Here is a 26469-nt window from a genome sequence, read left to right as displayed (position 1 = left end):
ATGCAAAAATAGATGTTAAGTGGATTTGATTTTTTTAAATGCACTGGCTACTATTGCCAGGACCAATTCACACCAAGAGCAAGTGTGGTGTAGCGGTTAGACTGTCAGACTAGAGGAACATGTGTTTGAATCCTCACCCAGACATACAACCCATTGGGTGACCTTGTACCAGTTTCTCTCTCTCATGGGGTTGTTTTGGGGATAAAAGGGGGTGGATCATCCATGCCACTCTAAGTTTTGTGGAGCAGGCCCTCCAGATGTTATTGGACACCAACTTCCATCATCTCCAACCAGCATGGCCAATTGTTATGGATGCTGGGAGTTGTAGTCCAACAACATCTAGAGAGCCGCAGGTTCCCCCCACCTCAGCCTTGGAGAAAGGGTAGGATACAAATAGAATGAATGAATGTTAGTATCAGCTGTTCAGATGCGTAATCCAGCTCATATGAAGCAAGAATTCAAGCAACATGGTGGCAACTTTCACCTGAGCTGTAGGATTGTAACCCTTCATATGAAACTGGTCTACAGCAGGAATTCAAAATGTTTAGAAAACCACAGAAGTGCTCAATATTTCAGACATTCTTACTTTGGAACAAGTAGACAAACAAATGAGAGGACTCCAGCTGTCTCAAAAAATATTTTACTGCATTAACAGTCATTACATACAAATGCTTGTTGTCATCATATATGACCTGTACTGATAATCTTACAGTACATTTATGGAACGCATTTGATTTAATGCATAAAAATTCATAAAATATATACTATTTTAGTGGTTTCTCTATATAAAAAGTCCCAGAGCATGAGAAAATGGAATTTATATTGCATTGGTAAACTGGGCACTCTGTACTGGCCAAATGGCACCATTGCACAAACGCTCACACACACATAATGACATCATAGGAATATTGTTGGAGGTCCAATGGGTGTTAAGAGTATAGAAAAAAGCTCTTTTTATTTGTACTTAAAGGGAGTGAAACATTCAAGCACAGAATCATATAGTTCAAGGTAACTAGAGCACACTAAGCTAAAACAAACAAACCTTGTGGCCAATTCTTATCCATTAGAACAGGGACACAGAACTACTTTGGGGTGTGGGCCCAGAGTGGGTTGTTGGGGTGATTAACCAACCAACCACAATCCTGAAACAGGCCATGGGTTCTGGGTGGTTTATTAACTACACCAGCAACCTACCCTGACTGGGTCCGCATGTAAAGACAAACCACGGCATGATCCCACCATGGTTTCCATTTTTAAAATGGCGGCCGGCAACATAACAAACCCTTTGGGGAAATTAACCCATGCTGGCGTGTCATTACGTGTAAACCAGATCAGTGGCAGGGACAAACTACATGTTCCTTTAAAGTTCTTTCACTTTTATTTTTACTTTAAAGTAAAACAGATATTGCCAATAAGTGGTCCTTTTTTAATGGATAATCTTTTGGTAATGTTAAGGTGGGGGCTGATTTGGATCAGGAACCCAGCTGGAGGGGAGGCTAAGTGTTCACGGGCCCCCCATGCCCTCCCCACTCCCTCTCCCCCACTTGGGTCATGATCTGGATTTTCTGGACTTACTGTAGAGTAAATCGGGGTCAGGGAGAGACATAGCTCTGGCCATGCTTTTGAAGTGACATGTAGTTTCGCTCACAGACATGAATACTGCATGATCGCACACGCTATGAAGATTCTGACCAATGTTATTAATGGCACTGGATTATTCTTCATTCTAACATAGACTTGCCACTTTGGAACCTATGTTTTGATAGAACTACCAGGGTAGCAGCCTGTTATTTCAGTACCCAAATTTAGCATTATATCTATCCTTATTGTAAAAGTCAGGCATTTACCAGAACATTTTCCTAATATTAAGGCATTGTCCTTGGCACAGCAGACAGCAACAAATACCAGAAAAGGAAGTTCTGTTATTTACGGGGTTTGTATTTTTGTTTTGCTTTTAATGCTAGCAACAAGTCACCATAGTGGTTATACGTCTCCCAGAGTTTCCATTGTAAAGTGCAATATATCACTGGTACATTTCCCTTTCTTACAAAAAATAGTTAATTGTTCTGCCACATTATCTGATAGATTTTTAAAGTAATAGCTCCATAGTCCCATAAAAGTAAACTTAAAATGAAGTCAAATTAGGATTTTGTTTTTTAAAAAATTAAATGAACACATTGCAGTCTTTAAATACCTTGTATTACAAGCAAAATTCAAAAGTAAAATCAAAGATATAGGATTGTTTTGGGAAATATTTCCAGTATCTTTCTTGAGGCTATAAAACCTGAATGCAGGTATGGCTAGGATGTATTTCTGTTTCCACCTATGTGTTATCTACATAGATGCATATGTGGATGCTGGTGAAGTTTTGCAATCAGCTCTTCTTCTGAAGGTTCTTCCAAAACATCCCTGCAAAGACAAAACAAAAGCTATTAGAAACCAGTAGCGTAGATTCTCAATAGAGATTTTGCACACACCTTTATTTACTCCTGAGACAACTTCTGTAGTCACGCCAATATTAATAACTTCTATAGTGTGACACACTTTGTTAGTTGGCCTCCAAAGTATAGTTGATCCACAAAATATTTTGTGGATATCCCATATATCCTTGCAGAGGGGTATAAAATGATGCTACTTTTAAAAAGGACCTTCTACTCACTCTATTTAAATCGAGGAAGATAGGATAAGTTACTCTATACTATGGTACTGGGTCTGTGTTTTTCCTGGGATGGTGTGAACTTTTAGCAGTTAAGGAAACAATGGACAGTATCTAATGGAACACTTACACCCCCACCAGATCTGTTACACAAGCGGGACCCACCGCTTACACAACAGACATGTAAAGCTTCCTAGAGAACTGCCCCCCAAAAGTGAAAATGCTCATTTCTATTGCTCCCTTATGTGAGCTCCATTGACCTGCCCCATTTTTACTTGTTTCGGTTGCCCCCAGAAGTGCTACATCTCCGTTCCACAAGTAGTGGGTGCCATTTGCAGAAGGATAACAGTAGGGCACAATAGAATCAGCGGAGGCATAACGTAATACCATTTGTCCCTGCAACACAAAAATTTCAACCCTATGGACAATTCTAGTCAAAGTTTATTATGCAGTCACAAAACTCTCAAAAGACAAAGCAGAGCATCACAATACATATAAAAGCACATATATAAAATGAAAGGAGAGAAGATAAACATTGGGACAAAGCAGGACCCAATTACATTTAAGCTGACAAAGAAAAAATTGGCACTGTTTTCTTGGAATTAGTCAACAACACCAAAAATAAATACCACTCAAAAGTCCTTCCTGGATATTTTAATAAAGCAAAAGTAAGTAATCGATTTTGCTCTTCTTTTTAGAAAATACATACAAAGAAAATTTGTATTAACATTTCTAATACTCCATCCCCACAAGAATGAAGTTGTTTACTGCAGGAAATTCCCCCCCAAATGATAATCAAATAAGGCTCGGGGGTGGGGTTAAACAAATAAATCTAGCAATAGATCAGAGAAACACGGGAGAGGGCCTTCTCAGCGGCTGCTCCACTGCTCCGGACCTCTCTTCCCAGGGAAGCTAGACTGGCTCCCTCCTTGATGTGCTTTCAGAGACAGGCAAAAACTTTTTTGTTCCTGCAGGGCTTTGGTGATTAATCTGGGCCTCCGTCTGTGCTAAGGTCTTTTAAAATTGTCATGTATTTTAAATGTTTTAATGTTTTAATATTGGAATCTTTTTAAAACTTTTGTATATATCTATTCACAGGTTTTAAAATGTATATGTTTAAAATTTTGTAAGGCCGCCTTGAGGCACAGTATTGGGCAAAAGGCGGGATACAAATAAATATAACAACAACAACAACAACAACATTAAGTTATCCAAATAATTGGCACAACCCTCAATAAAATTAAAAGACATGCCAAGATAAATTGGAGAGCAAGTTTTACACGCAGTGGTGATTCTAGTGTCAATAGCCATTCAACTAGACCTCAGTAAGTTTCTTTTCCCAATTAAGAAAGATTATGCCTCCCCCTACCAAAAAAAAACACTTGCTCTTGCTGCCACATATCCAGAGCTCACCTGAACATGAGTTCCATTGTCATCTGGTATTCAACTTCCGAGAGAGATGGTCGATGGCACCGACGATCCCATTTATGAATAAAATTCTGCAATTCAAGAGAAAGAGGGGCAGGACAGCCAATTCAGGGGGTCTCTCTGCTGAATTCATTTGCCCATACAAAAATAAAAACACAAAACCAGCAAGTAAGGCTGTTCATGGAAGTCCCAGCAGCAAGTCCCATAAGTGCAGCACACCAGAAAGGGTGGAAATTCATTCTCCTGGGTATAATCGAAACTGCTGCTACAACCTCCAAGACTATCCTTCTCTGCTTTGTGTGCTAATGAGCCAGCTGGAAGAAACAGCTCCACGTCCCACAATATAAGGTGGCCCAGGCAAGGTCATCAGTAGTCACACGCACGACTTCTGAGAATCATATAAATATCACTTTGTTGAGGTACTGCCAATCTAGCCAGTGTTAGCACTGCCAATCTAACACTGCATGGCCGATAGCCCGCGGCCGAGGAAGAAGTGTCAGAATCATAATTAGAAATACCAGTGCTTCCTCCTTATACTCTGGCCCTTTAAGGAATCTTCAGTGGCGACCGTAATGTGCCAGAAAAGCCCAGCTTGAGACTCTGCACCCAGTACCTCATCCGCAGAGTTGCCTGAAATGGCTGTTATGTGCTAGTGCAGGGTTTTTACAATGGCAGCCACCAGTGGTTTTAGATCACAGGTATTGAACCTCAGGCAGAGGGCTCACATCTGGCCCAGCTGAAGTCCCAATCTGGCCTGGTGAGGTTTCTTGGGCCAGAAACTCTTCCCCTGGCCTCATACCCTTACCCCTCCCTTGCCTCTCCTAACACTTATTTACTGGTGGTAAGAGCTTTAAGCTAAAAGATGTTGGCATTTTTGGGCCCGCCCACCACAGGAATGCAGTCCCTGAGAGCTTTTCCAAAATGGAAATTGATCCTCAGGCTAAAAGAGATTCAAACTCCCTCCCCCCCCACCACCACCCCACGAGATGCTGGTTTGATCCATTTTATTTGTGCAGGATGCAAATATGCTGTGGCTGCACCTGCAGCCGCCATGCGTGTTCTGCAGCCTCATCTTCGACCACTTCAAACTGAACAAGATGCAAACTCTTTTGCTCTGAATGGCAAGCTAAACATTACCTCCAGAAGTAAGGCAATGAACAGGTTGACCCAAATGACGGAGGAAATCAGCCACCAGGTGACGAAGTACAATTTTGACCATCTGAAAAAAGAAAAAAAAAGTTGGGGGGGTGGGGGGAGAAATGAAGTAGTGACCATTATGACAAATTAATGTGTTTGTGATCATGGCTCGAAGCAAATGACTGAATGCCTGCCCAATGCACAGCTTCAGCCCACTACTTACGGAGTTGAATATCTGGAATATGCATCCAAGAAAACCTGCCAGTTGTTCACAACCATCACGTCCCACAGGGTCACCAGTGCTGCCTGACATAAGCAAGAAAAAATAGCTGAAGTGGATACTATATTAATTTGAGGTTTTGAGAAAATGCAGAGGAAACTCAGAGCCGTTAAACAAATGAACTTTTAATCGATGCAACTACGAAAACCCAGAAGAAACACACTCACAGCAAAGTCATCAAAGTTGTTTGGCCAATATGCCAGCTGCTCATATGTGCCGCACTGGAAAGTGGCATTGCCAGCGCTCGTGTTGACAAGACTGTGAAGAGAATGATGGATTATTTCCACATTGCATACAACGCTGCATCGCACAGATCAGATGTAGCAAGGGGACTGGGTGCTTTTGGCAGAGGAACTGTTTGAAGCCCCTTAAAATGAAGAGGAAACTCACAGGTGGCTCTGAATTTGGGGGATCAAGAAATCTTCCCTGCCATATGCTCCGAAGGGAGAGTAAAGCTACAAGAAGTTTCAAAGTTAAAAAGATATAGTGCTCCATCACACCTACTTTTTTTTCTTGGTATGCATCTGCATTTCCACCTCCGTTTCAATAGCACGTCAAGCACTGGTCACTTTCACGTGTGTGCATTGTTGCGCTATTTTGCTTTGTTTACCTTTTCACCAGTGCCAGCTCACCCTTCCTGGTATCACTGCCACACCCTGTCCCTTCTCCTTCTCCCTCCAGTTTATTGGTTCTTGTGGTTAATGGTTTTGTCGTCTAAAGTCTAGCGATTTAGCATTTCATTGGCTGGGCACCTCATACAGTGGGCAAAAACAAAGAGGGAAGTTGAAATGGGGAGATGATAGAGCAATAAGAGTGGGGATGGAGCAGCAAAAACCCATTCGACTGACTTGGCGCACTGGACTGGAAGAGAACTGCCCCCGCCCTCCTCTTTCACCAGTAAGATCGTCCTTCAACACACACACATCCAAGAAGGGACATTCTGTGACACAGTGCAAGGACAACAATACATGAGGACGGAAAGGTATGGAGAAAAAATACCACACCTTCCCTGCCCTGGAAAAACACGGAAAATGGAGGGGAAGAGGCAAGATGACTGCAGGGCAGGGATGACATCATGTGAGGCTCACGGGGCAAAACGGTAAGCAAGGCAGGATGACAGTGTGATAAAAAGCTGATGTGATGGAGCTCATAGTAAGAGAGAACATCTGGTTGTTGCAAGGTTGTGTCAGGAAGCAAGTTTAAATTACAATGAAGTTGATGTTGCTATAAGTTAGAGAGGACTTAAATTTTGAGCAAGAGACTATTTAGGACTCAGCTGCAAAGCATGTTTCTCTGCCAAGGCTTAGCCCTGAAGAAGACATCATCAAAAAAAAAAGAATGTCTTGGCCTATACTAAGTGCATCTTCATCATGGTGGCCATTCATGTATAAAGGAATTTCGAAGACAGATACCATGAAACTGCTGAAGGCAATTATAACTGTCTGTACTTTTTGCATTTCAATTCTTTCTGATAGCACAATCTGCCTGCACACACACACACACACACACACCCCAAACACGTATATACCAATCTGAGGTTAACATTTCATGCATCTGCTGAAGTGGACAGTGCCCACAAAAGCTTATGCCAGAATACATTTGCTTGTCTTCAAGAAGCCACAAGACTCGGCTGTTTTTGCTGTAGCAGACTAACATGGCTGCCCCACTGGAAAACCACCATGGTGTGACCAGCACCAACTTCCACAAATTTTGGGATCGGATGGCTTCGCTTCCAGGCACTCTTCATCCCTAGCATTGCTAACTGTAAGAATGCTTCACCAACTGAGGAAGCTGCCCAAGTTGGCTCTGAAGTTTCCTTATTGGGAAACTTTTAAAGAAAGGTTGGAAGGGCAGGAGAGTCCACACATTTGGGCTTGCACTGCTAGCCAGCTAAAAATAGTGCTCGCCGCAACCCGGCTCCAGATGCCATGCTGAATTTTGGAAGCAAGCCCAAGACGAAGTCAGGGTTTACCTTGCCTCTCCAGCTCAGGAGAAAGGGGGATGCTCAACTGTGGCATGTGAAACTCCAAAGGCCCTCTCTGAAGTGCAGCACCACACAGAGGATGGATCCTTAACCTCTGAAGCTTGCCTACGCTTGGAACTAAGCAATGCTCACAGCCCTCGCACCAGCAGTCACTGAGCACACAAGCTACCTCTGTCTCCTCCAATATTCGCATCACCAACTGGTGTTTTGGTGCACAAGCTGCTGCCATGACCACCCACCACTTCACCCCTCCAATGAACCAGACTGTAAGGGGCGGAGATGCACAGGTAGAGGGCAGAGGCAGGGAATGTACTGAAAGGTGCTGAGAAATGAAGAGGAGGAGGAGGAGGGAGGCTGCTCATGTCCTCGTGGAGTGTGAAGAAGAGCAGGAGAGAGTAGGGCGGACACACAGAAGACAGTGACAGGCTGGTGTCAGATCAAGAGGCATTAAAATGTCTTTAACATTCTTCCTCTTTAATACTTCTATGCTAGAGGCTGTACAGAACACAGGACCATCACAGTTTCTTCCCCTTAGTCCAACCTTCCCCAACATGATGCCTCCAGGTGTTTTGGACTACAATTCCCAGCATTCCTGACCATCTGGAGGCACCTGGTTGGGGAAGGCTGCCATCTGTCAGGGATGGCATCTGTCAGGGATGCTTTAGGGTGGATTCCTGCATTGAGCAGGGGGTTGGACTCGATGGCCTTGTAGGCCCCTTCCAACTCTGCTATTCTATGATTCTATGATTCTATGATCCCAAATTCAAGTGAGAATGGCCCAGTTGTATTTAACAGCAGCCTTACCTGGTATTGCCCGTGGGTGAAATGGTGCCCCTAAACAACTCCATGCCGACTATGGCAAATGCATAGAAAGCCACCTGGGGAAGAACAAGATGGCACCCATTACATTCTACAGCCAATTAAGAGCACCACAAGGTCATTGGCAAAGCCAGTATTCATCATATAAAAGCTATGTTTTCCAGAACACCCAAATATTGGCTAACTTTGGTATTTTAATCAGTTTGCAGAAGCAGTGAAGGCAGCAAAGCCACAAAATCATAGGAACACTTCCAGATGTTATCCATTCATGTCATGCACCTACAAGAACTAGACTGTGGGCCAAAGCAAATCTAACGAAGACACTTTACGTACAATATTCCCAACGTACAGCATGTACAAACGCTACTCAAGAGATCTTTTAGTTAGAAAAGTCATAAACCCAGACCAAAAAAACCTCTGTTCATCTGTCATTATTGGCCTGGCTTCAGAGAAGACAAGCATCTCATTGGCCTGGGAAAATTACCAGTTCCTGTTATAGAAAAGTTCCATGAATTATCTGCCAAACTACTTTGAAGATGATTTTTCACCACACTAGATTTATTCACTTCACAATACCTAAGTCGGCCAACAGGTGGTGCTTCACCCTTTAGAACTCGAAATTCTTTCTGCCTGATATAATTTTGTTTAAATCTCTTAAAATAACAAACGATTCTACAACTAGACCTTAGAATTATAAAAGTTGAACAAAAATTTGTGTGTGTGTTTCATCAAAATTCTCAAATGGGAAAGACAAATTGACTGGGACTCCAGGCCAGAACAAGATTTAATGTCCTCTATAAGAGGTTTCTAATGCAGGAATATAATTCACACAGATGCCCTGTTTCATATGAAAAACTGACCCTCAGGAAGGGTTACGACAGTATGAAGCGGAACATGTTTGAAGCCAGTAGAATTGCTATTTCACTCATGTCCTTCCCCATTGGAGTGAGAAAGGGCTTGTGCACAATAGCCTATAGAAAGCCGACAAGCAGAAGATGAGTGCAGCAGCAGCACCCTCCCACTCGTGCTCCCCAACAACCTTTCTCCCTCTGATGCAGTCTCCCTATGCCATTGACTGCAGGAGATTCTGCAACTGGTGAGTTTAGTACAGGGAAGGGACGTTTTTGTGTGTCCCCCCCCCCCCACTTTATAGTATAATCTGCGACGTCACCATATTCTCTCTCTCTCTCTCTCTCTCTCTCTCTCACACACACACACACACACACACACACACACACACACACACACACACATCACTCTAAGATATTTTAAGTTCTTGGCAGGGCTGAAGGAAGCCTCCTCTCCAGGACTTTTCTCTTCAAAAGGGTACGAGGAGCCCTTAAAAGTGAACACCTTCTTGGATTTGTATACTGCCAATATCCTTTGATAAAACTATTTCATAAAAGATAGAACATATAAAGAGACATGCATCATTCTGGGTTTTCACTTACCACCAAGATCCCGGCAAAAGTTCTTATATTTTTCACCAGATCCAGCAGTGTACTGGCAACTAAAGACATGAACTGAAAAAAATGAGATAAAGAAGCGTAAGTGTTTTTTCATATTCTTCCATATGCTTAAGGGAAAGGGAGGGGGAATATAACCACATCCAGATGAAAGTCTGTACGGCAAGGCAGAAGTACCTTTATGTTGGGGATGATCCTCAAAAATCTGAACACAATCAACATGTTTGCCAGACGGACCATGTCCCACAGAGATAGCAACCCCAACATTTCAGGAGTCCTAGGAAAAGACAAATGACTATTGCAGCAAAAATTGGGAGAAGGAACCAAAAATATAGTTTGTCTGCTTTTCTGAATCATGCAAGATGCACATGCCATAACTAGGAAAAGGAACCCAAGACCATATGATCTTATGCAATATATGTTATACTTAGCTCTTGACAGTTATAAACTGAGAACTGAACGATCAGTCTCTCATCATCGGGTCACATTTCTGTGACTGTTTCAAGATTTAGTACAGCCTTCCCTGACCTCATGCCCTCCAAATATTTTGGATATAACTGCCAGCATTCCTGGGCATTGGCCATGAGGGCTGTCGCTGATGGGAGTTGAAGTCCAAAACATATGGAGGAAAAACATCTGACTGGGGGTGGAATCACACCTGTTTGCAATCCGTCCCATGTCTACAACCCTCTTGACTCACTCCTTTTTAAAAGGGTCCTTTATTAAGTTTGAATCTGAAGACCTGTTCTTTGCACTGAAAGGATTTTCCATTCTACAGGTAGAGAGCTCTCAGATCCCTGTAAAATATGGATTCTGCACCATTGTGCCTCTTCCCACAATGTCAAGCAATTAAAAAACACTCATAAATGAACAGAAGGCAGAGCAAGCAGAAAATGCAGCTAATTTAAAGCAAGACTAGAGGCAGCTCTTACTCATGGGCTCCTTGCCTAGTTCCCCCAACCCCATGATTCTGGCAAGAAGCAGGTGAATGTTGGTAGAAGCACCATCACAAGTATCTATTCCTGGATAGCAACAACTCCTTGCGAAGAAGACATACCAGCCTGGATGAGGAAATCCATACACAGCAAATGTTGACACCTCCAAAACCTTTGAGGAGAAGTAGAAGAAGGAAAGAGACAACACAGTAGGAACTACCATCATTATTAATGAATTAAGTGTTTAAATAATAGAATGTCTACTGTTCTCCCCTCTTTGTTTTTTGGTTGATGTTACATGGTTTTATTGTGTTTTATTGGCTGGGCCTCGCTTTGGATTATTTTAGAATGAAAAGTGGGTAATAAATTATATACATAAATAAAAAATAAAACATTGTGGGTTGCATCCAACTGTGTCTGTCTACCAGCAGAACAGATATTGCTAGTGTTGTAGATTCCCCCTCCCCTCTGCAACCCCCTCACACACACACCCCAAATCTGCTTCAGAGTGTGGGGAACCTCTGGAACAAATTTGGGGTGGCACAGGGGTGAGGAGAGGAAGGAACAAATTGTCCACTTGCACAGTGCTGGATGGAACGTACGTATTAGAAATGAAATGTCCTATCAATATATTAACATGATATATTGCAAGGAGATGGTGGTGAAGAGTTACTACCTTTAACAAGTCAACCAGAAACTAGTATCCACCCATGGAGTTAATATAAACAGAACATTAGGACTTTTAGACTATCCTCATGTTATAAACAAGGGGCAGCATCCAAAGCTACCTGTCCGTAAGCAAGGCCCCACCACTGCTTCTGTTCTGCAAGCAGGCAGCCCCACTGATTCCCTTAGGCTAGTGGCATCCACTGCTTACACAATTGAGATTAAGCATTTCTGGGGGCATCCCAAAATGAGCGGAAACACTCATTTCTGGAAAGGGGCAGGTCGGTGGAGATCCCTGAAGTGAGCACTGCTAAGCCTCCCCATTCCAGAAATGAACATTTCCGCTGAGCTTGGGATGCCCCCAGAAGTGCTAAATCTCCACTGTGCAAGCAGTGGATGCCACTTGTGCAATGGACTTGGCGGAGCTGGTCACTTGCAGGTGATCAATGCTGGATACTGCCCAAGAAGTTATTTTCCATTTGACAGTGCAACACCAGAAGCAAGGTCTAGTGTAAGAGTCAATGGCCAACTTTATTAACAAAAGGAAATTATTATGCAACTAGATGTACCCGGCATAACATATGCCGTTGTAGCATATCTTAAAGTTTATTAATTAAATATCATCGCGGGGGCCACCGTCTGGCAGACCTGGGGAGCAGGGAGGTCGGGGGGAGGGGGAGCAGGTGTCACCCTTTCCCCGGGGTTCCTGTCAGCCTTGGCTCGCATGAGATTAGGCCGGGGCCTGGGCTTGCAGCAGGTGAGCGGCCCACCCGGCCACCAAGGGTCCTGGCTGTGCCTTGCTCATGCTCCGGACCATGGAGCTGCCCCCTTCGGGGGGGGGGAGTGAAGAAGCAGAAAGGGGGGTAGGATTAACTTGGAAAGCCCAGAGGAGTCGAGCGAGGGGCTTAGCAACCTGTATCAGCTGACGCTACACGTTGTTACTGTTGCTTAGCAACCTGTATCAGCTGATACAGTTACATGTTGTTACTGTTGCTTAGCAACCTGCATCAGCTTCAGCCTTTACGGAAACATATCTAAGCGTTTTATATATATTGAAGATACTCACCATCAGAACTACAGTGAGAAGTCCATCAAATATGTTGCTCGGATATGATAAATATCTTTTTATTCCCAATGCTAATATTTTCAGCAACATTTCCAGGAGGTAGTAGAATATGAAGAAACAATTTATAACCTTGAAAATTTAGAATTAAAAGTATAATTAAGAATTGAGTTTTAAAGAAGAATACAATACAGGAAATGCCATAGAGCATGTGATGGATCTTACCCCTAAGAAGAAGTCATCCCGCCGAGCTGGTGGTTTATCAGCATCCATTACCATGACCACCTGAGGGGGGAAATGGCCACTAGTTAATAGGCACCAAACATTTAAACTACAGCATTATAAAAAGGGTCCAAATCAAAGTTGCTTTGAACTCACACCTAGCACATTAAATAAGTAAAATAAATAAATAAATAGCAGACCATAAGAAATATCTACCCTTACTGGATTGTAAGGTTTGCATGCCAGTAAAGTGACTGGTCAAATTTGGACAATCTCTTGTCTTTTATTTGACTACAATCAAATATTGTCTCTGCATAGACAACAGCTTACCTAATGAAACAAAAATGTGTCATTTTGTCCCGTTACTCTACAACTGTCAAGGCAAACATAGCATAAGAACTTAAGTAAAGCCATGCTGGATCAGACCAAAGGTCCATCTAGTCCAGCATTCTGTTCACACAGTGGCCAACCACTTGCCCACATGAAAACCCACAAGCAGGACATGGAAGCAACAGCACCCTCCTGCTTATGTTCCCCAGCAACTGGTGTATATTGGCTTATTGCCTTGGAGACTTTGTTTCATGCTGTGCTCCTCAAGTTCCTAAAAGTAGCTGACTGGCGACTAGACTAGTGGAATAGAGGTGCTGGAACCTTGATCAAATCCAGTAGGCCTCTTATGCTCTGTCCTTCAGCTGTTTTCATGGCAGGAGCAATTACAATATCAAAAACTGATTTTAATATAAAATCCCTACTCAGAAAGGTATTAAAAACACTGTATACTTACACATACAGAGAAAACGTTTGCTAGAGCTATGGCATTCCCTAAATACCCAAAGTAGTGATGACCAAAGACAAACTGAAGCCTCTGTAGAAAAGGTGACTGATAATCTGGACTGGGAGGATGCTGGAAAGGAAACATATAGTAAGCCTTGACAACATGACCTACTGGGCTCCATCACACCAGCGTTTTATCACACTCTGGTCTGCAGTTTTTCAGCGTGGCACTCAGATTTATTTATTTATTGTTGCATTTATATCCTGCCTTTTTTCCTCCAAGGAACCCAAGGGGGCATACATAATCCTCATCCTCTTCTCCATTTTATCCACACAACAACAATACTGTGAGGTACATTGGGCTGAGAGTCTGAAGACACCCAGTGGGTTTCCATGCTCCAATCCCACCCTCATTGCCCACAGAAACGGAGCCCAACCAATGAACAGAAACGGAGCCCAAACAACAAAGCCAGAGTGAGGAGGGAAGGAGCCCACACCCATCACAATGCTACAACCAATGAACTGGAGGTGGAAGAAGAAGGGGCGAGGTAGAGTGGAAGAGCAAACATGCGAAAGGGAGGTTTCACGGTGCAGCATGATACCACAAACCCACGTAAAAGGGGTCATTAGCTTGATGAGCTAATGAAACGGAACTAGAAATCGCGGAGGCAAACCAGGGGGGGAAAGTAGGTGTAATGGAGCCCATTGTTTCAGGACCTAGAACTAATGATATACAGAAGTATTCTGAACCATTTTCATATCCCCTATGGTAGCCTTCCCCAAAGGAGTGTCCTCCAGATGTGTTTGGCTGCATGGCTGGCAATTATGGGAGTTGTAATCCAACACATCTAGAGGGCATCACATTGGGAAAGGCTGCCCTATGGCATCTTTGTCAGATATCTTATTTTTAATTTTCATTATTGTTGTTGTTATTAATTATTAAGAGTTATTTGTTATGAATTGATTATTATTAATTATTAGTTGCACCTTATTTGGAGTTGTCAGACCCTAATCGGTAAACAGGGATTCACAGCTATATTGCATCCCCAGCACCAGCAATTCTTTGATTCTCTGGTACCTTAAACAATCTAAACCAATATGACAAATTTGCTAAATGTGCTCTTGCCCCTTAAACAAAAAGGAAGAGAAACAAAAAGCAAAGGAGCTTAACACAAAGGAAACACAGGAATGGCCCAAAACTGAAAAACAATTGGCATGTTGTGGTTTTTAGTATAATAATGGTGTTTTAATTTTTGTATCTTTTACTGTTTTAATTTTTATGTTCACCACTTCGGAATCTGTTTCAGATATGGAACAGTATGCAGATTGTATGTATAAATAAATAAATAAATAAATAAATAAATAAATAAATAAATAAATGAATGAATAAAATTCCCATTGACTTTATGCAGCAATTCTTTGATAATTATCCTGCTTCAATAATTCTCAGTTAAAAATCAACACAGCTAGAAGTTTTGGATATTTGTATGTGACATGGTTGATTTCCAAGAATCTTACTATGCAACCGGGGCGGGGGGGGGCGGGGGAGGAACAAAATCAGGATCCTCTATTTTATTGTAAGGCTCAGAATTCCCTTGTTTTTGCTTGGGAAAAAGCAAAAACAATGGAACTGGTCAGGTTCACATGATCAGGAAGGGAAAATGAGTTATGGTGGCTTATTAGATGGCTTGCTTACTAGGTGGCTAATTAGGCAGCTCGCAACCACCATGGCTTATTTTCCCTCCCTATGCATGCTGGTTGCGAGTTGCCTAAAATAAGCATAATTAGTCACCAGTTGTTGGGATGTCTTAATCCAGCAAAGGTGGGTAGCTGGGGTGATTTACAAGCCCTAAACAGTGAACTCCCCTTGCTGTGGCTTATTTTCCCTCTGTGATTGTGTGAACCCAGTCAAAGAGTCTATTCAAGCACTGCGTCGGGAAAAAGAATCAGGTACAGTGCAAAATGTATCATTTTAATCAAGCTGTTTGTGTTTATCTATCTTTACATAGGATCACCCAAACGCTATGGTCCATCTCTGATTTGGAAGGAATTCAAATTTTACATTTTATACCAGGCAAGGGCCAGGACATTGTACACAAGGTTCAAGCTCATTCCCATGGCTAGCACACAGATTGTACTCGGAGTAAAGTAGTGTATGAACAGTCTCTCTCATCTATCAGTCACAAATTTATAAAGATGACATAAACAATAGCCAAGCATACCTCTTTAACTTTGTGTTTGTCGAGTTCATCAAAGAGTATCTGAAACTGAGCAGCTGACAACCCTCCTGGAGGAGATGACTCAAGCTTCTACGGATGCAACAGAAATAAGTTAACATACCGATTTCAATACATACTTTAGCACCTCGTGTATCGTATTCTTCAATACAAACAAAAGGCCACGTCTACTTAGATAAAAATGGGATTCCTACCCCAATGACCGCTTCTTTGCAATAAGAATCCATTTTTACTTTCTGGAGAACTTGAGCTAAGGCCTCAGGTTGGACACACAGGCTATGCAAACAAAAGGAAAATATATGAGTAGGAATCATTTGCCTTCTGTCCCAGATCTCCACCCCACCCTCACCAGCACCCCAAGTGCATAACCTGCAAAATTGTGGTATGGCATTAGCCATTCAATATGCCTTTTTACATACATATTCTTATTGACAGAAGTCTCTTTCACAGAGCAAAGAACTTCAAATGCAGCCCGGATTCCTAAGCGTCTCCGGAAAAGCGAGGATTGAACTGATTTCTAAAAATGAAAAAGAAAAAAACCACCTCCATCAATACAGCAGAAAGACAGAAGGGGGGGGGAAGGAACTACAAAGGGTTGAACTTGTTGCAGAACCAGGGAAAGTGTTTGTTGGAAGAGCTCTGGCTTCTACTGGGGTCCTCCAGATGTTTGTTTCCCCTCCTCTCCAGGTAATTCCTTTAAAGCTAGTGCCTGGCCAAGGCCGTGAGCTGAAAGACAAGTGCCAATGGTCCCATGGCCTGTTGTACTTAGCCTGGGCCCAAAGCCTGGGGCTTCTGAATAGCAGCTTTCCATCCACCTTGAGCAAGAAAATATCGAGCCCAACATGTCATCAATAACACTGTTTAATGTGCTCAACTAAAAGATATTAAGTGGTGACCAGATCAGAATGGTTTTTGATGATGAAGCAGCATCTGCTCCATAAAGGTAGCCCAGATGGCAGTAGTACTCCCCAAGCACAGCAAATATCAATGTATGTGATTTCCCCCACCCCAATTCTCGATGTATGCACATTTTCTCAAAAGGAAGGTGTATTGGTGGAAGACTTGGAGGAAATACCATTAAAAGACTGTTCAAGAAAAACGTAATTGGTAGAAGCAAATGTGGGTGATGAGCATCATTTTCTCAAACACATACAGCTCTGTTTAACCGTTAACCTCAGGCGCTTTTTCTCCATCATAATTCCCAGTTATGTTTGTGACCAATGTCTTTCACAACCAGTACAAATACCCAGTTTCCCCAAAGGGTAGCATTTTGTGATTGAGACAGAGAGTACAAACGGAGTACAGGTATACTTTGGTATAAAAGGGCTAAGAAGGTGCTTTGGGGTTAAAAGCATCTTCTTAGGGTGCTTTAAACCCCTAAAACACATTTTTTGCAATTAAAATATCCACGTTATTAGGTTGGGAGATAAGAACATCTCCTTGGGAAATGCTTGTTCATGATTTTGGTCTTTCGAGTGTTAGAGGGTATGATGGCCTTCACACACGCACACACACACTGCTACAATACTGTATGTGAATACCACAACAATGAGAACATGGGAAGGAGCCAATCGTGTAGGTCTTGCAGACTTAATTGTCTCCAAAGATACATATAGTAGGGCTGCGCACAGACCCCTGAACTTCCGGATCGGGCCCGAACCGCTTCGGGTCGATCCAACCCTCCACCGCTCCGCTCCGCGGAGCGAGATCCAGAGGGTGGATCGAGATTTTGCCCCCCTTCCCTACTTACTTGCCTCCATGGTGGAGGCAGGTAAGTGGGGAAGGGGGGACAAAATGGGGGCCAAATAAGCCCCTCCCCCTGCCCCCTTACCTGGCTCCACCATCACCGCATGGACTGCGGCGGCGGCGGAGCCAGGTAAGCCCCCCTCCCTCCCACTTACCTGTGTCCATCACGGCTTCAACTGAGGCCCAGGCTTGCTTCCGCTTTGAGGCCTGGGCCTCAGTTGAAGCCTGTACTGGACCACGACGGACACAGGTAAGCCCCCTTCCTCGCTGCCCCCCTTACCTCGCTCCGCTGCCATTGCCTCACAGACTGTGGCGGCGGCAGGTGAGCCCCCCTCCCTCCCCCACTTACCTGCGTTTGGAGCTCTGGAATGAGGCGAACCGCTTCACCTCGATCCGCAGCTCCCCTGACCCGATTCGGATCCACCTTTGGCGGAGGCAAATCGGGCCATTCCACTCCCACTTCTACAACCCGAAACGGAGTGGAGCACAGCCCTAACATATAGCACACACATACAAGGTCAGACTATGGAGAAGAGGCCCACATATGTGTGCAAGAAGAGGGCCGTCCCATAGCTGTACTTGCCTGTACCATAGTGAAATTCTTCTACCATGCCAGTGAACCTGAGCAATGATCAAGTGCCCCACAGGAGGATTTTTTTGCACAGTAGCCCAAACTATGATTCAGCATTTTAAGAACAATGGTTAACATGCAACGATATATTAGTTAGGCTTGACTCACCAGAAGATATCCACGAAACTGATTGTATACTATTGCTGTAAGCAAGTTCATCAGAAATAGGTTTCCTGTAAGAAAAAAAAGTATTCTCTAACTTGCAAGCAGCTCTAGCATTATAGCTTGCCCTTTGGGTCACTTGCATGTGCTGTGTTATCACTGACAAGATAAAGAAGTACATACTTTCATTTATATGGGTTAAACATCAGGTGTGTTTTGGCTAGAGAGCCCCCTTTCTTCAACCTGTTTTCAAGCCATCCACCATTGCCACCTGCTCCACTGGGATTACCCTGTGCAAGTTGTACTACATCCCCTGTCCTTTCCTGACTAGCCTCTCTTTTTTCAGGGCTGTTCTTTGTACTCTGCTCTCCCTCTTTAGAAAGGTACCATGGGCAATTTTGCACTATGCTGTTAAAGGCAACCCATGTACATTATGAAATGTTATACTGTGAGGCTATCCACTCTCCTCCACGAACCGCCACTGGTGCCCACTGTGGCTTAAATAATCCACTGGCATATTGTGGCATGTGCCAACCACCATAATAAGCACTGCAGCTTATTATGACATCCAAAGCTGGTGGGGATGGGTGGCTGGAGTGGTAAACAAACCACCCATCAACCCTACAACAGAGCACAGGTTCTGGCTGGTTTGTTAACCACCCAAGTCACCCACTCTCATCAGGTTCGGACGTCACGACAAGATGCGCCTGGCAAGGGTAATTAGGGAAATCAGCCAGCTTTCGAGGGGGTGGTTAACAAGCGACCATGGCTTATTAACCACTCTTGTGGCATGTGCAAACGCAGAGACCACCCTTGGAAGCAGTTGCAGGCATGTTTAATACTCTGGCACAGCCTACATATGGGGAGCCTCTCTTCATTGTGGGATGCTACTGAAAAATGTGATTGCTTAATGAAACCAGAAGAAATTAGATAGGCAGAAACTAGATGAAAGTGTTGTAATTCTACAACATGTTGAAAATTTCCTTTCAAGGTGTTGCACATCGTCAGCGTATAGATATATATTGCACCTGTCATCTCACTGCTTCCTTCTCTGCTCCATTATAGCTTCTTCCTTTCTCCATTGTCCCACATAAGATCAAACACTTAGCCTTTCCTCTAGAATTGTGCACGTGACAGAGGACCCAGGGAGAGGGGGGCAGATACTGTCTCCTGTGGCCAGGAACCCCCTCTTTCCCCTGGCCACTGGACCGTGGCCTCTAATGAGTCACAGTCTTCTCTTACTCCCAGTTCTACCCTCTTTGGGAGGGAAAGTCCTCATTGGCTGCCTTCCCTCATTTTTTTCAACCTCTCTGCTGTACCACATAAGACTTCTTCTCAAGGGTTTCCCAGAGGTTCTCAAAACTCCCCGAGCCAGAGAAATATACCCCAGTTGTCCAAGAAACCCAGCCAATGCTTTGTTCCCTGCTCAAGACAGCAGTCTTGAGCCTCCCAGAGCACAACACAGTTACCACAGCAACCAAGAGGCCACTCCTTTCACTGTCCCTGTGTTGCAGCCTGTCAGGGCAACACCGCCTCACCTTTGTCAGCCACCTGATTTTTTAGGCATATTTTATTAAAACCCAAAATGCTTTTGTCCCCCACCCCACAATTCTCAAGATTTAACTTGCAATTATACAGAGATAATTAAAAACAAAAGTTTGCATTTAATGACTTGCAAAGGAATTTATATTTTATTCAAAGGAACAAGCAACTCACCTATTACAGTGAAGAGTATAAAGAAGATGCAATATGCTCGATTCTTAGAATAGGCAGGAATCATCACTGTACAACATTAAAAAAAAAGTTTAGAAATGTTGTGCCTGAAAGTAATAAAGCACTTGTAAAATCCTGAAAGGAGGAGACAGAGGCCCGGTTTGCACAATCACTGCAGCTTAAACAATCTGTGCATGCCAAGTGCCACTTGCTAATTTCCTACCTTGGCATGGCTTGTTGTGTCATCTGAACCTCGCAGCATGGCTTGATTGAGGGGAAAGCAACTCTTAAATAACCCTTAGTGCATTGCTGGGTTATTTGAAGGTTGCTTCCCCCTCAAACAAGCCATGCCACCTATGTTCAGACAACACAACAAGCTGCACCCAGGCATGCACCAGCTAAACCATAGTGCAGGGTTTGCATGTCATGACAACCCACGCTTCAACAACAATGCATACTCAACCCATGCATGCAAACTAGATCAATGTATAAACCCACAGCTTAAACATTGGCCTAGTCATATTTTTATTCTGTTAACTGGAGGGAGGGAGGGAGGGAGAGAAGACAAAGAGAGAGAATGTCCTTGGATAAGTCTACTTACCATCTGGATTATTTGCGGTTGTTAGCAGTACCAGCAATGATGTCAGTGAATCTGGTAAATTGTGAAAATATCCTTGCCATTCTTTGTCCTGCTGGCCATCCTAGGCATAGAGATCCAAGTTATTAGCAAAGCAACATTGGAGAATAAACCAAAGCCACTTAAGAATCATGCATTATTCCCAATATTAGCTTACTGTCCGCTCACAGTGCATGTTGCCACACAGGCACACATACTAGCCTATCAGGCAGAATAGGACAGTGTAGAAGATCAAGGCAACACAACACAATGTTATGATCCATCCCATTATTTCTCTTGTAATTACTTCAGGCAGACAAGTGAGTACTTAAGAAATTGTTAATAACAGAAGACAAATGAAATGTAAGCAAAGCAAAATACTTCCACAAGGCACCTCTAGTTTCATATTATTAATTTTTATTAAATTTGTCCTGTTAGTCAAAACAATCTACTTCCACAAAATGGTATCTCTATGAGCATTTTCCAAAAGTGTCATTTGAGCTGGTGCTGGAATGACTAAAATTAAGCTCAGATGTACCTTTTTTCAAGTTGAAATAAGATTTTATATTTCATGCCCATTATTTAACATATTATTTTAACACTGTGAATATAAAATGGAAGATTTGCACATTATAATTTCAGATCAGCAGTGGAGTTTTAATTTCCCCTCATGAGGTTCCATCTGTGTGTGTGTGTGTGTGTGTGTGTGTGTGTGTGTGTGTGTGTAAGGCAAATGCATGTTTTAAAGCCTGTGGAGAGAAAAACAGAGTCGGGGCAGGAAGAGTCATTTGAATAGGAGAAGTTGCAGACAGGGAAAGGGTTACGTACCCCCTGGCCTCTCTGATTCAAAATTCTGCCTCCCAAAGTACTGAGGCTATTTTACACAGATTATGCCTTATGTGCAGTCACAGCCCCTGAGTGAATATTCTTAGCAAGACTTGGCACCAAATAGCAATCTACAAGAATGTGATCCAAATGAGGAAAACGCACAGCAAAAGTTCAGCCAAGCATGGGAAATGGACAAAAAATAATAATTTTAAAAAATCAAGGCCTGATCAACATATTTATTTGTTGATCATGTTTGCATGTGGTGACTCTACCACCACAGTTTGAGTTTCGGCAAAACGTTATCATGCTGGAGGGCTTTAGATGTGAACTTTTTCCTCATATGACTCCTTGGTAGTTCTTCAAATTGGGTGGTTCACAAAAATGTCTCCCTGTATCAGTGAAGAGGTAAAACTATCATGTGAAAGCTTTACTAGTAGAATAAAAGGGGTAAAAGTCAGTCCTCAGTGATAAAATGATAGACACAAGGACAAAGGAGCAGATCAAAAATGGTAGAAATGTTTCAGCCACAGAAGGGTAGCTGCATTCTTGAAGAAATACAGGCAAGCCCCGGGAGCACGAGAGAGGAAAGGCCACAGGCCTGTACTATGGAATTTTCTTTTTTCTTACTATATCAGGAGTAGTCAATTTGTGGCCTTCTAACTGATATGACCTATAATTCCTACCAGCCCTCACCATTACCTAGGACTGACTAGGGCTGATAGGAGTTGTACACCAAAACACCCAGAATAGGGGACCCAAACTTCGTGGACCCAGGGACACATTTAGGAATTTGAGAACTGCTGTGGGCACCACCACAAAATGGCTCCCATGGAGGATGTGGCTTGGCACATAATGGCTGCTGTTGGGGTCTGACTAGTCAAGGGGTGTGTGGGGGAGAAATAGCAACACTAGAAGCTGAGAGGGAGAGAAAAATGGAAGGAATTGCTTCCTGACCCACCCAGCTCTTTACCTTGCTGTTTCTCCCCCCTGTTCGCCTCAAGCCTTGCTCTTTCTCTCCCCTCTAGCTCTTTATCTTGCTTTCACTTGCTCCCCACTAAACAGCTGATCAGCAGCAAGTTGAGGGACAGGAAGGAGAACTTGGCACCCTAACATTTTTTTTCCATTTTTAATTAAAAATGTTTTTGAAGGAGGCAGGTAGTAAAGAGCTGTGCAGGTTTCGTTGGATGTCCCTGTGGGTGCCAGGGTGTCTTCAGGTGCTGCACAGGGAACCCCTGATTTAGAGGACCACAAGTTGCCCACTCCTGAACTTTGTAGAGGGAAACTACTATATAGAGGTGCTTTGCCTCACCTTCTCCAGCTGTCTCACAAAGGCAAGCAAGACATTTGCTATAAAATTATCAATTTTATAGCAAATGTAATTATCATAAGTAAAACTATAAAGTAAGGGATAAGGGGGGAAATAAACATAAAATAACCAGACCTATCATGGCATTATGCCTAAAACACAGGGAAGACAATGGCCATTTCAGAAAGAGACAGGGTTGTTCTTTTTAATTTTTAAAAGCCCAGTTACATTTGCCTAAATTACTGGCAGCGACTTTGCTCTCAAACAATCAAAACATGACACTGAATACCCATGTTAGTTACCTTTGTTCGAGCAAACAGCAGCATGCCAAACATGGTAAAGAGAAACAGGTGAACAGCTAATAGCAGCATAACACTATTAGGAAAAAAATACAAAGGCTGACATTAGTTCTTTCTTTAAAATGCAAGGAGGAGAGGAGCCATTTTGAAAATATGCAAAATAAACCAGGAGAGGTCAATTTAAAAAAATACATTTTCCTCAATTTAGAAAAATGTTTCAGATGAGAAAATCATCACGTTCTAGACAATCCAGTCAAAAACAAGAAAGGAGGAGATGCAGTTGTAAAGTCCTACAGCAAAGTAAAATGTTTCATCGACAACAGATCCCCTCAACTCTCAGCAAAGTCTCAGCTGCACCCGAGAGATGACAAATCCATGTACAGTGTTCAGTGCGCAAGAGGGGTCATCACAGCTGCACTCCTGGGTTCCTCCCCAATTTCAGTATCAGTTCAGCCCTTACTAAGATTACCAATGATCTTCTTACTGCCAAGTCTAAAGGCCATTATTCCGTTCTTATTCTCCTTGATCTAACTGCAGCCTTTGACACGGTTGATCATGATCTTCTTTTAGATTCCCTTCATGACCTTGGATTTTGTGGCTCTGTCTATAACTGGTTTGCCTCCTATCTAGCGGGTCGCTCTTTCAGCGTGTTGGCTAATGGCAGCTCGTCTTCTTCTTTTCCCCTTTCTGTAGGGGTTCCCCAAGGCTCGGTGCTTGGCCCGCTGTTGTTTTCTTTATACATGTTGCCCTTGGGTAATCTTACTCAATCTCATGGCCTCCAATATCATCTGTATGCCGATGATACACAATTATATCTTTCTTCTCCGGATCTTTCTCCTGATGTTCACGATCGTATCTCGGCATGTCTTTCAGATATCTCAGCTTGGCTGCTTCATCGTCGTTTGAAACTTAATATGGCAAAGACTGAATTGCTTGTTTTTCCTCCTAAACCTTCTCCTCATCTCTCATTCTCTCTTACTGTCAATAATGTTACACTTACTCCAGTCAAGGAAGCTCATAGTCTTGGCTTTATATTTGATTCCTCGCTCTCCTTTATTCCTCATATTGAGGCAGTAGCTAAATCCTGTCATTTTTTCCTGTATAATATTGCCAGGATTCGATCATTTTTGTCTGTCTCTTCTGCCAAGACTCTTGTTCATGCATTGGTTATTTCTCGGTTGGACTACTGCAACCTTCTTCTCACTGGCCTTCCTTCTTCTCACATCAGTCCGTTGGTTTCTGTTCACCACTCTGCTGCTAAGATCATCTTCTTGGCTCGCCGCTCTGACCATGTTACTCCACTTCTGAAATCTCTTCATTGGCTTCCAATTCACTTCAGAATCCGATATAAACTTCTCCTGTTGACCTACAAAGCTTTTCACTGTCTAGCTCCTTCCTATCTCTCCTCTCTCATCTCACACTATTGCCCCGCTCATGCTCTTCGCTCCTCTGATGCCATGTTTCTCGCCTGCCCAAGGGTCTCTACTTCCCTTGCTTGGCTTCATCCATTTTCTTCTGCTGCCCCTTACGCCTGGAATGCTCTTCCAGAACATTTGAGAACTACAAGTTCAACCGCAGCTTTTAAAGCTCAGCTAAAAACTTTTCTTTTTCCTATAGCTTTTAAAACTTGATTTTGTTCTGACTTTATACTGTTAGTTTTACCCTACCCAGTGCCTGTTTACCCTACCCTGTGCCTGTTTGCATTCTCTTCCTCTCCTTATTGTTTTATTATGATTTTATTAGAATGTAAGCCTATGCGGCAGGGTCTTGCTATTTACTGTTTTACTCTGTACAGCACCATGTACATTGATGGTGCTATATAAATAAATAATAATAATAATAATAATAATAATAATAATAATAATAATAATAATAATTCTAACATAAGCCTTTTCTTCAGGCTTTTCTTCATTTCTCCCTCAGAAATGGTAACATAACGTCAGGAAAGAATGGCTACATTTTTCACAGAATTTATGGCACGGGTGCAGAACCTCACGTCTGGGGTCCAAATTCAGCCTGACTAGGATCACAATACAGGGGTTCCCCAGGTGTATCTTTGCCCCACCCCTTTTCCCAACAACCAGTCATATGGTGGTTTTCTGGATTTTATGCAGTCTTGCCACATTGTGAAAGGCCAAAATGCCACTCCTCAGGCTTACTTACTGGAGATAACTGCTTTCTGGGCCCTGCCCACTTTGCCTTCAGCTCTTCCCCTCCTTATTGTTTTATTATGATTTTATTAGAATGTAAGCCTATGCGGCAGGGTATTGCTATTTACTGTTTTACTCTGTACAGCACCATGTACATTGATGGTGCTATATAAATAAATAATAATAATAATAATAACACTTCTCCGAAATGGAATTTGGTCCTCAGGCAGAATGAAGTTCAACACCCCTGATCTATGTCTTTACTACTAACTGGCTCAAAGGCCATCACTATATCATTCCTTACCTCGTAATTTCTGGCAATGTCCTCTTAATGCTTTTTAGTGTCTTTTTCATCATTGAAGAGTTCTGAAGGAGGAAGAACGGTCGAAGGATCCGTCTTATTCTCAGAGTCTAAAATTTAAAGGGAGGAAAAATGTGTTGATGAAACACGCTAACATCCAAAAAGAAAATCAGTCACTTTTTAATGCATTGTCCAGATGGGCTTGTCAAATTAAAGAGCAAAGTTTAGTTTTGCAAAACACAATGTGAGCCAATAAAACATACAACTTTAACTCCAGTGGAATGTTTTATTTATCTCAAAGTTGCTGATGAAATGAATATGCAGGAGTTTAAACGCAAGAAGGAAGTATTTTTCCTCAACTGATCTCCCACGTGATGCGGTGATGAAACAAATCACCATGACATGGAAATAACTCAATATATAAAGTGGAGGAGAAAAGAAAAGAAACAGATTAAACAAATGAACAGAAGGAAAAATCTTTAAAAACTATTGAACAAAAGTCATTGACAGCTATTAACCAAGATTCATGTACATGCTCCTGTTCAGGACATCTCTAAATCACAGAATAATTAGGAAGAATCCCCTGCAGGGTTAATTTTCACCTGCCATTCTCCCACGACAAAATTTCCTTGTGAAGGGAAAGACTTCACCATGCCCTGAAAAACAATTACAAAATGAACTTTCTTCAGACTGTGGCTTTCGGAGGCAAGCAAAAACTTCTTTGTTCTTTGGCAAATGATCTGGACCTGCGTCTGTGCCAAGGACTTTTAAAATTGTCATTTTAAATGTTTAAATATTTTAATATTAGAACATATTTAATATATTTTCACTTTTGTATATTTCTATTTATAGGTTTTTAACGTACATGTTTTACATTTTGTAATGCTGCCTTGAGGCCCAGCTTTGGCCAAAAGGCAGGATAAAATTATTATTATTATTATTATTATTATTATTATTATTATTATTATTATTATTATTATTTCTATACAATGTGGCCACAGGAGTTTCATAACAAAACCTTCACCAAGAGAGAATGCGGGGTAAAATTACCATGTGGTGGCTTTTTCTTGCTTATGTCATGTTGTCCTTGTCTTCTCAGAATAACTGAAG

General features: G+C 42.5%; 1 protein-coding gene across 2 annotated transcripts in view; it reads right to left on the bottom strand.

Moving 5' to 3' along the window:
- Positions 1 to 633: 633 nt before the first annotated feature.
- Positions 634 to 26469, bottom strand: part of TPCN2 (two pore segment channel 2) — a 40255-nt gene continuing 14419 nt past the window's right edge. The window contains exons 6-26 of one of the 2 annotated variants that reach the window (XM_063117369.1): positions 25962 to 26015; positions 25363 to 25469; positions 22912 to 22984; positions 20461 to 20560; positions 19863 to 19928; positions 18153 to 18217; positions 16087 to 16184; positions 15862 to 15943; positions 15653 to 15739; positions 13441 to 13560; positions 12660 to 12719; positions 12438 to 12566; positions 10828 to 10877; positions 9948 to 10047; positions 9756 to 9827; positions 8290 to 8363; positions 5669 to 5759; positions 5445 to 5527; positions 5222 to 5303; positions 4070 to 4155; positions 634 to 2409 (exon numbers count right to left, since the gene is read on the bottom strand). In XM_063117369.1, the coding sequence (XP_062973439.1) occupies positions 2331 to 2409; positions 4070 to 4155; positions 5222 to 5303; positions 5445 to 5527; positions 5669 to 5759; positions 8290 to 8363; positions 9756 to 9827; positions 9948 to 10047; positions 10828 to 10877; positions 12438 to 12566; positions 12660 to 12719; positions 13441 to 13560; positions 15653 to 15739; positions 15862 to 15943; positions 16087 to 16184; positions 18153 to 18217; positions 19863 to 19928; positions 20461 to 20560; positions 22912 to 22984; positions 25363 to 25469; positions 25962 to 26015 (1758 nt within the window). In that variant the 3' untranslated portion in view covers positions 634 to 2330. The remainder of the gene's footprint in view (positions 2410 to 4069; positions 4156 to 5221; positions 5304 to 5444; positions 5528 to 5668; positions 5760 to 8289; positions 8364 to 9755; positions 9828 to 9947; positions 10048 to 10827; positions 10878 to 12437; positions 12567 to 12659; positions 12720 to 13440; positions 13561 to 15652; positions 15740 to 15861; positions 15944 to 16086; positions 16185 to 18152; positions 18218 to 19862; positions 19929 to 20460; positions 20561 to 22911; positions 22985 to 25362; positions 25470 to 25961; positions 26016 to 26469) is intronic. The other variant, XM_063117370.1, reaches the window with a different exon arrangement.

The sequence above is a fragment of the Elgaria multicarinata genome, chromosome 2 (genome assembly GCF_023053635.1).
Source record: "Elgaria multicarinata webbii isolate HBS135686 ecotype San Diego chromosome 2, rElgMul1.1.pri, whole genome shotgun sequence".
Taxonomy (NCBI): Eukaryota; Metazoa; Chordata; class Lepidosauria; order Squamata; family Anguidae; genus Elgaria; species Elgaria multicarinata.
Note: the sequence above shows the minus strand (reverse complement) of the source record. Positions and strands in the feature narration are given on the sequence as shown.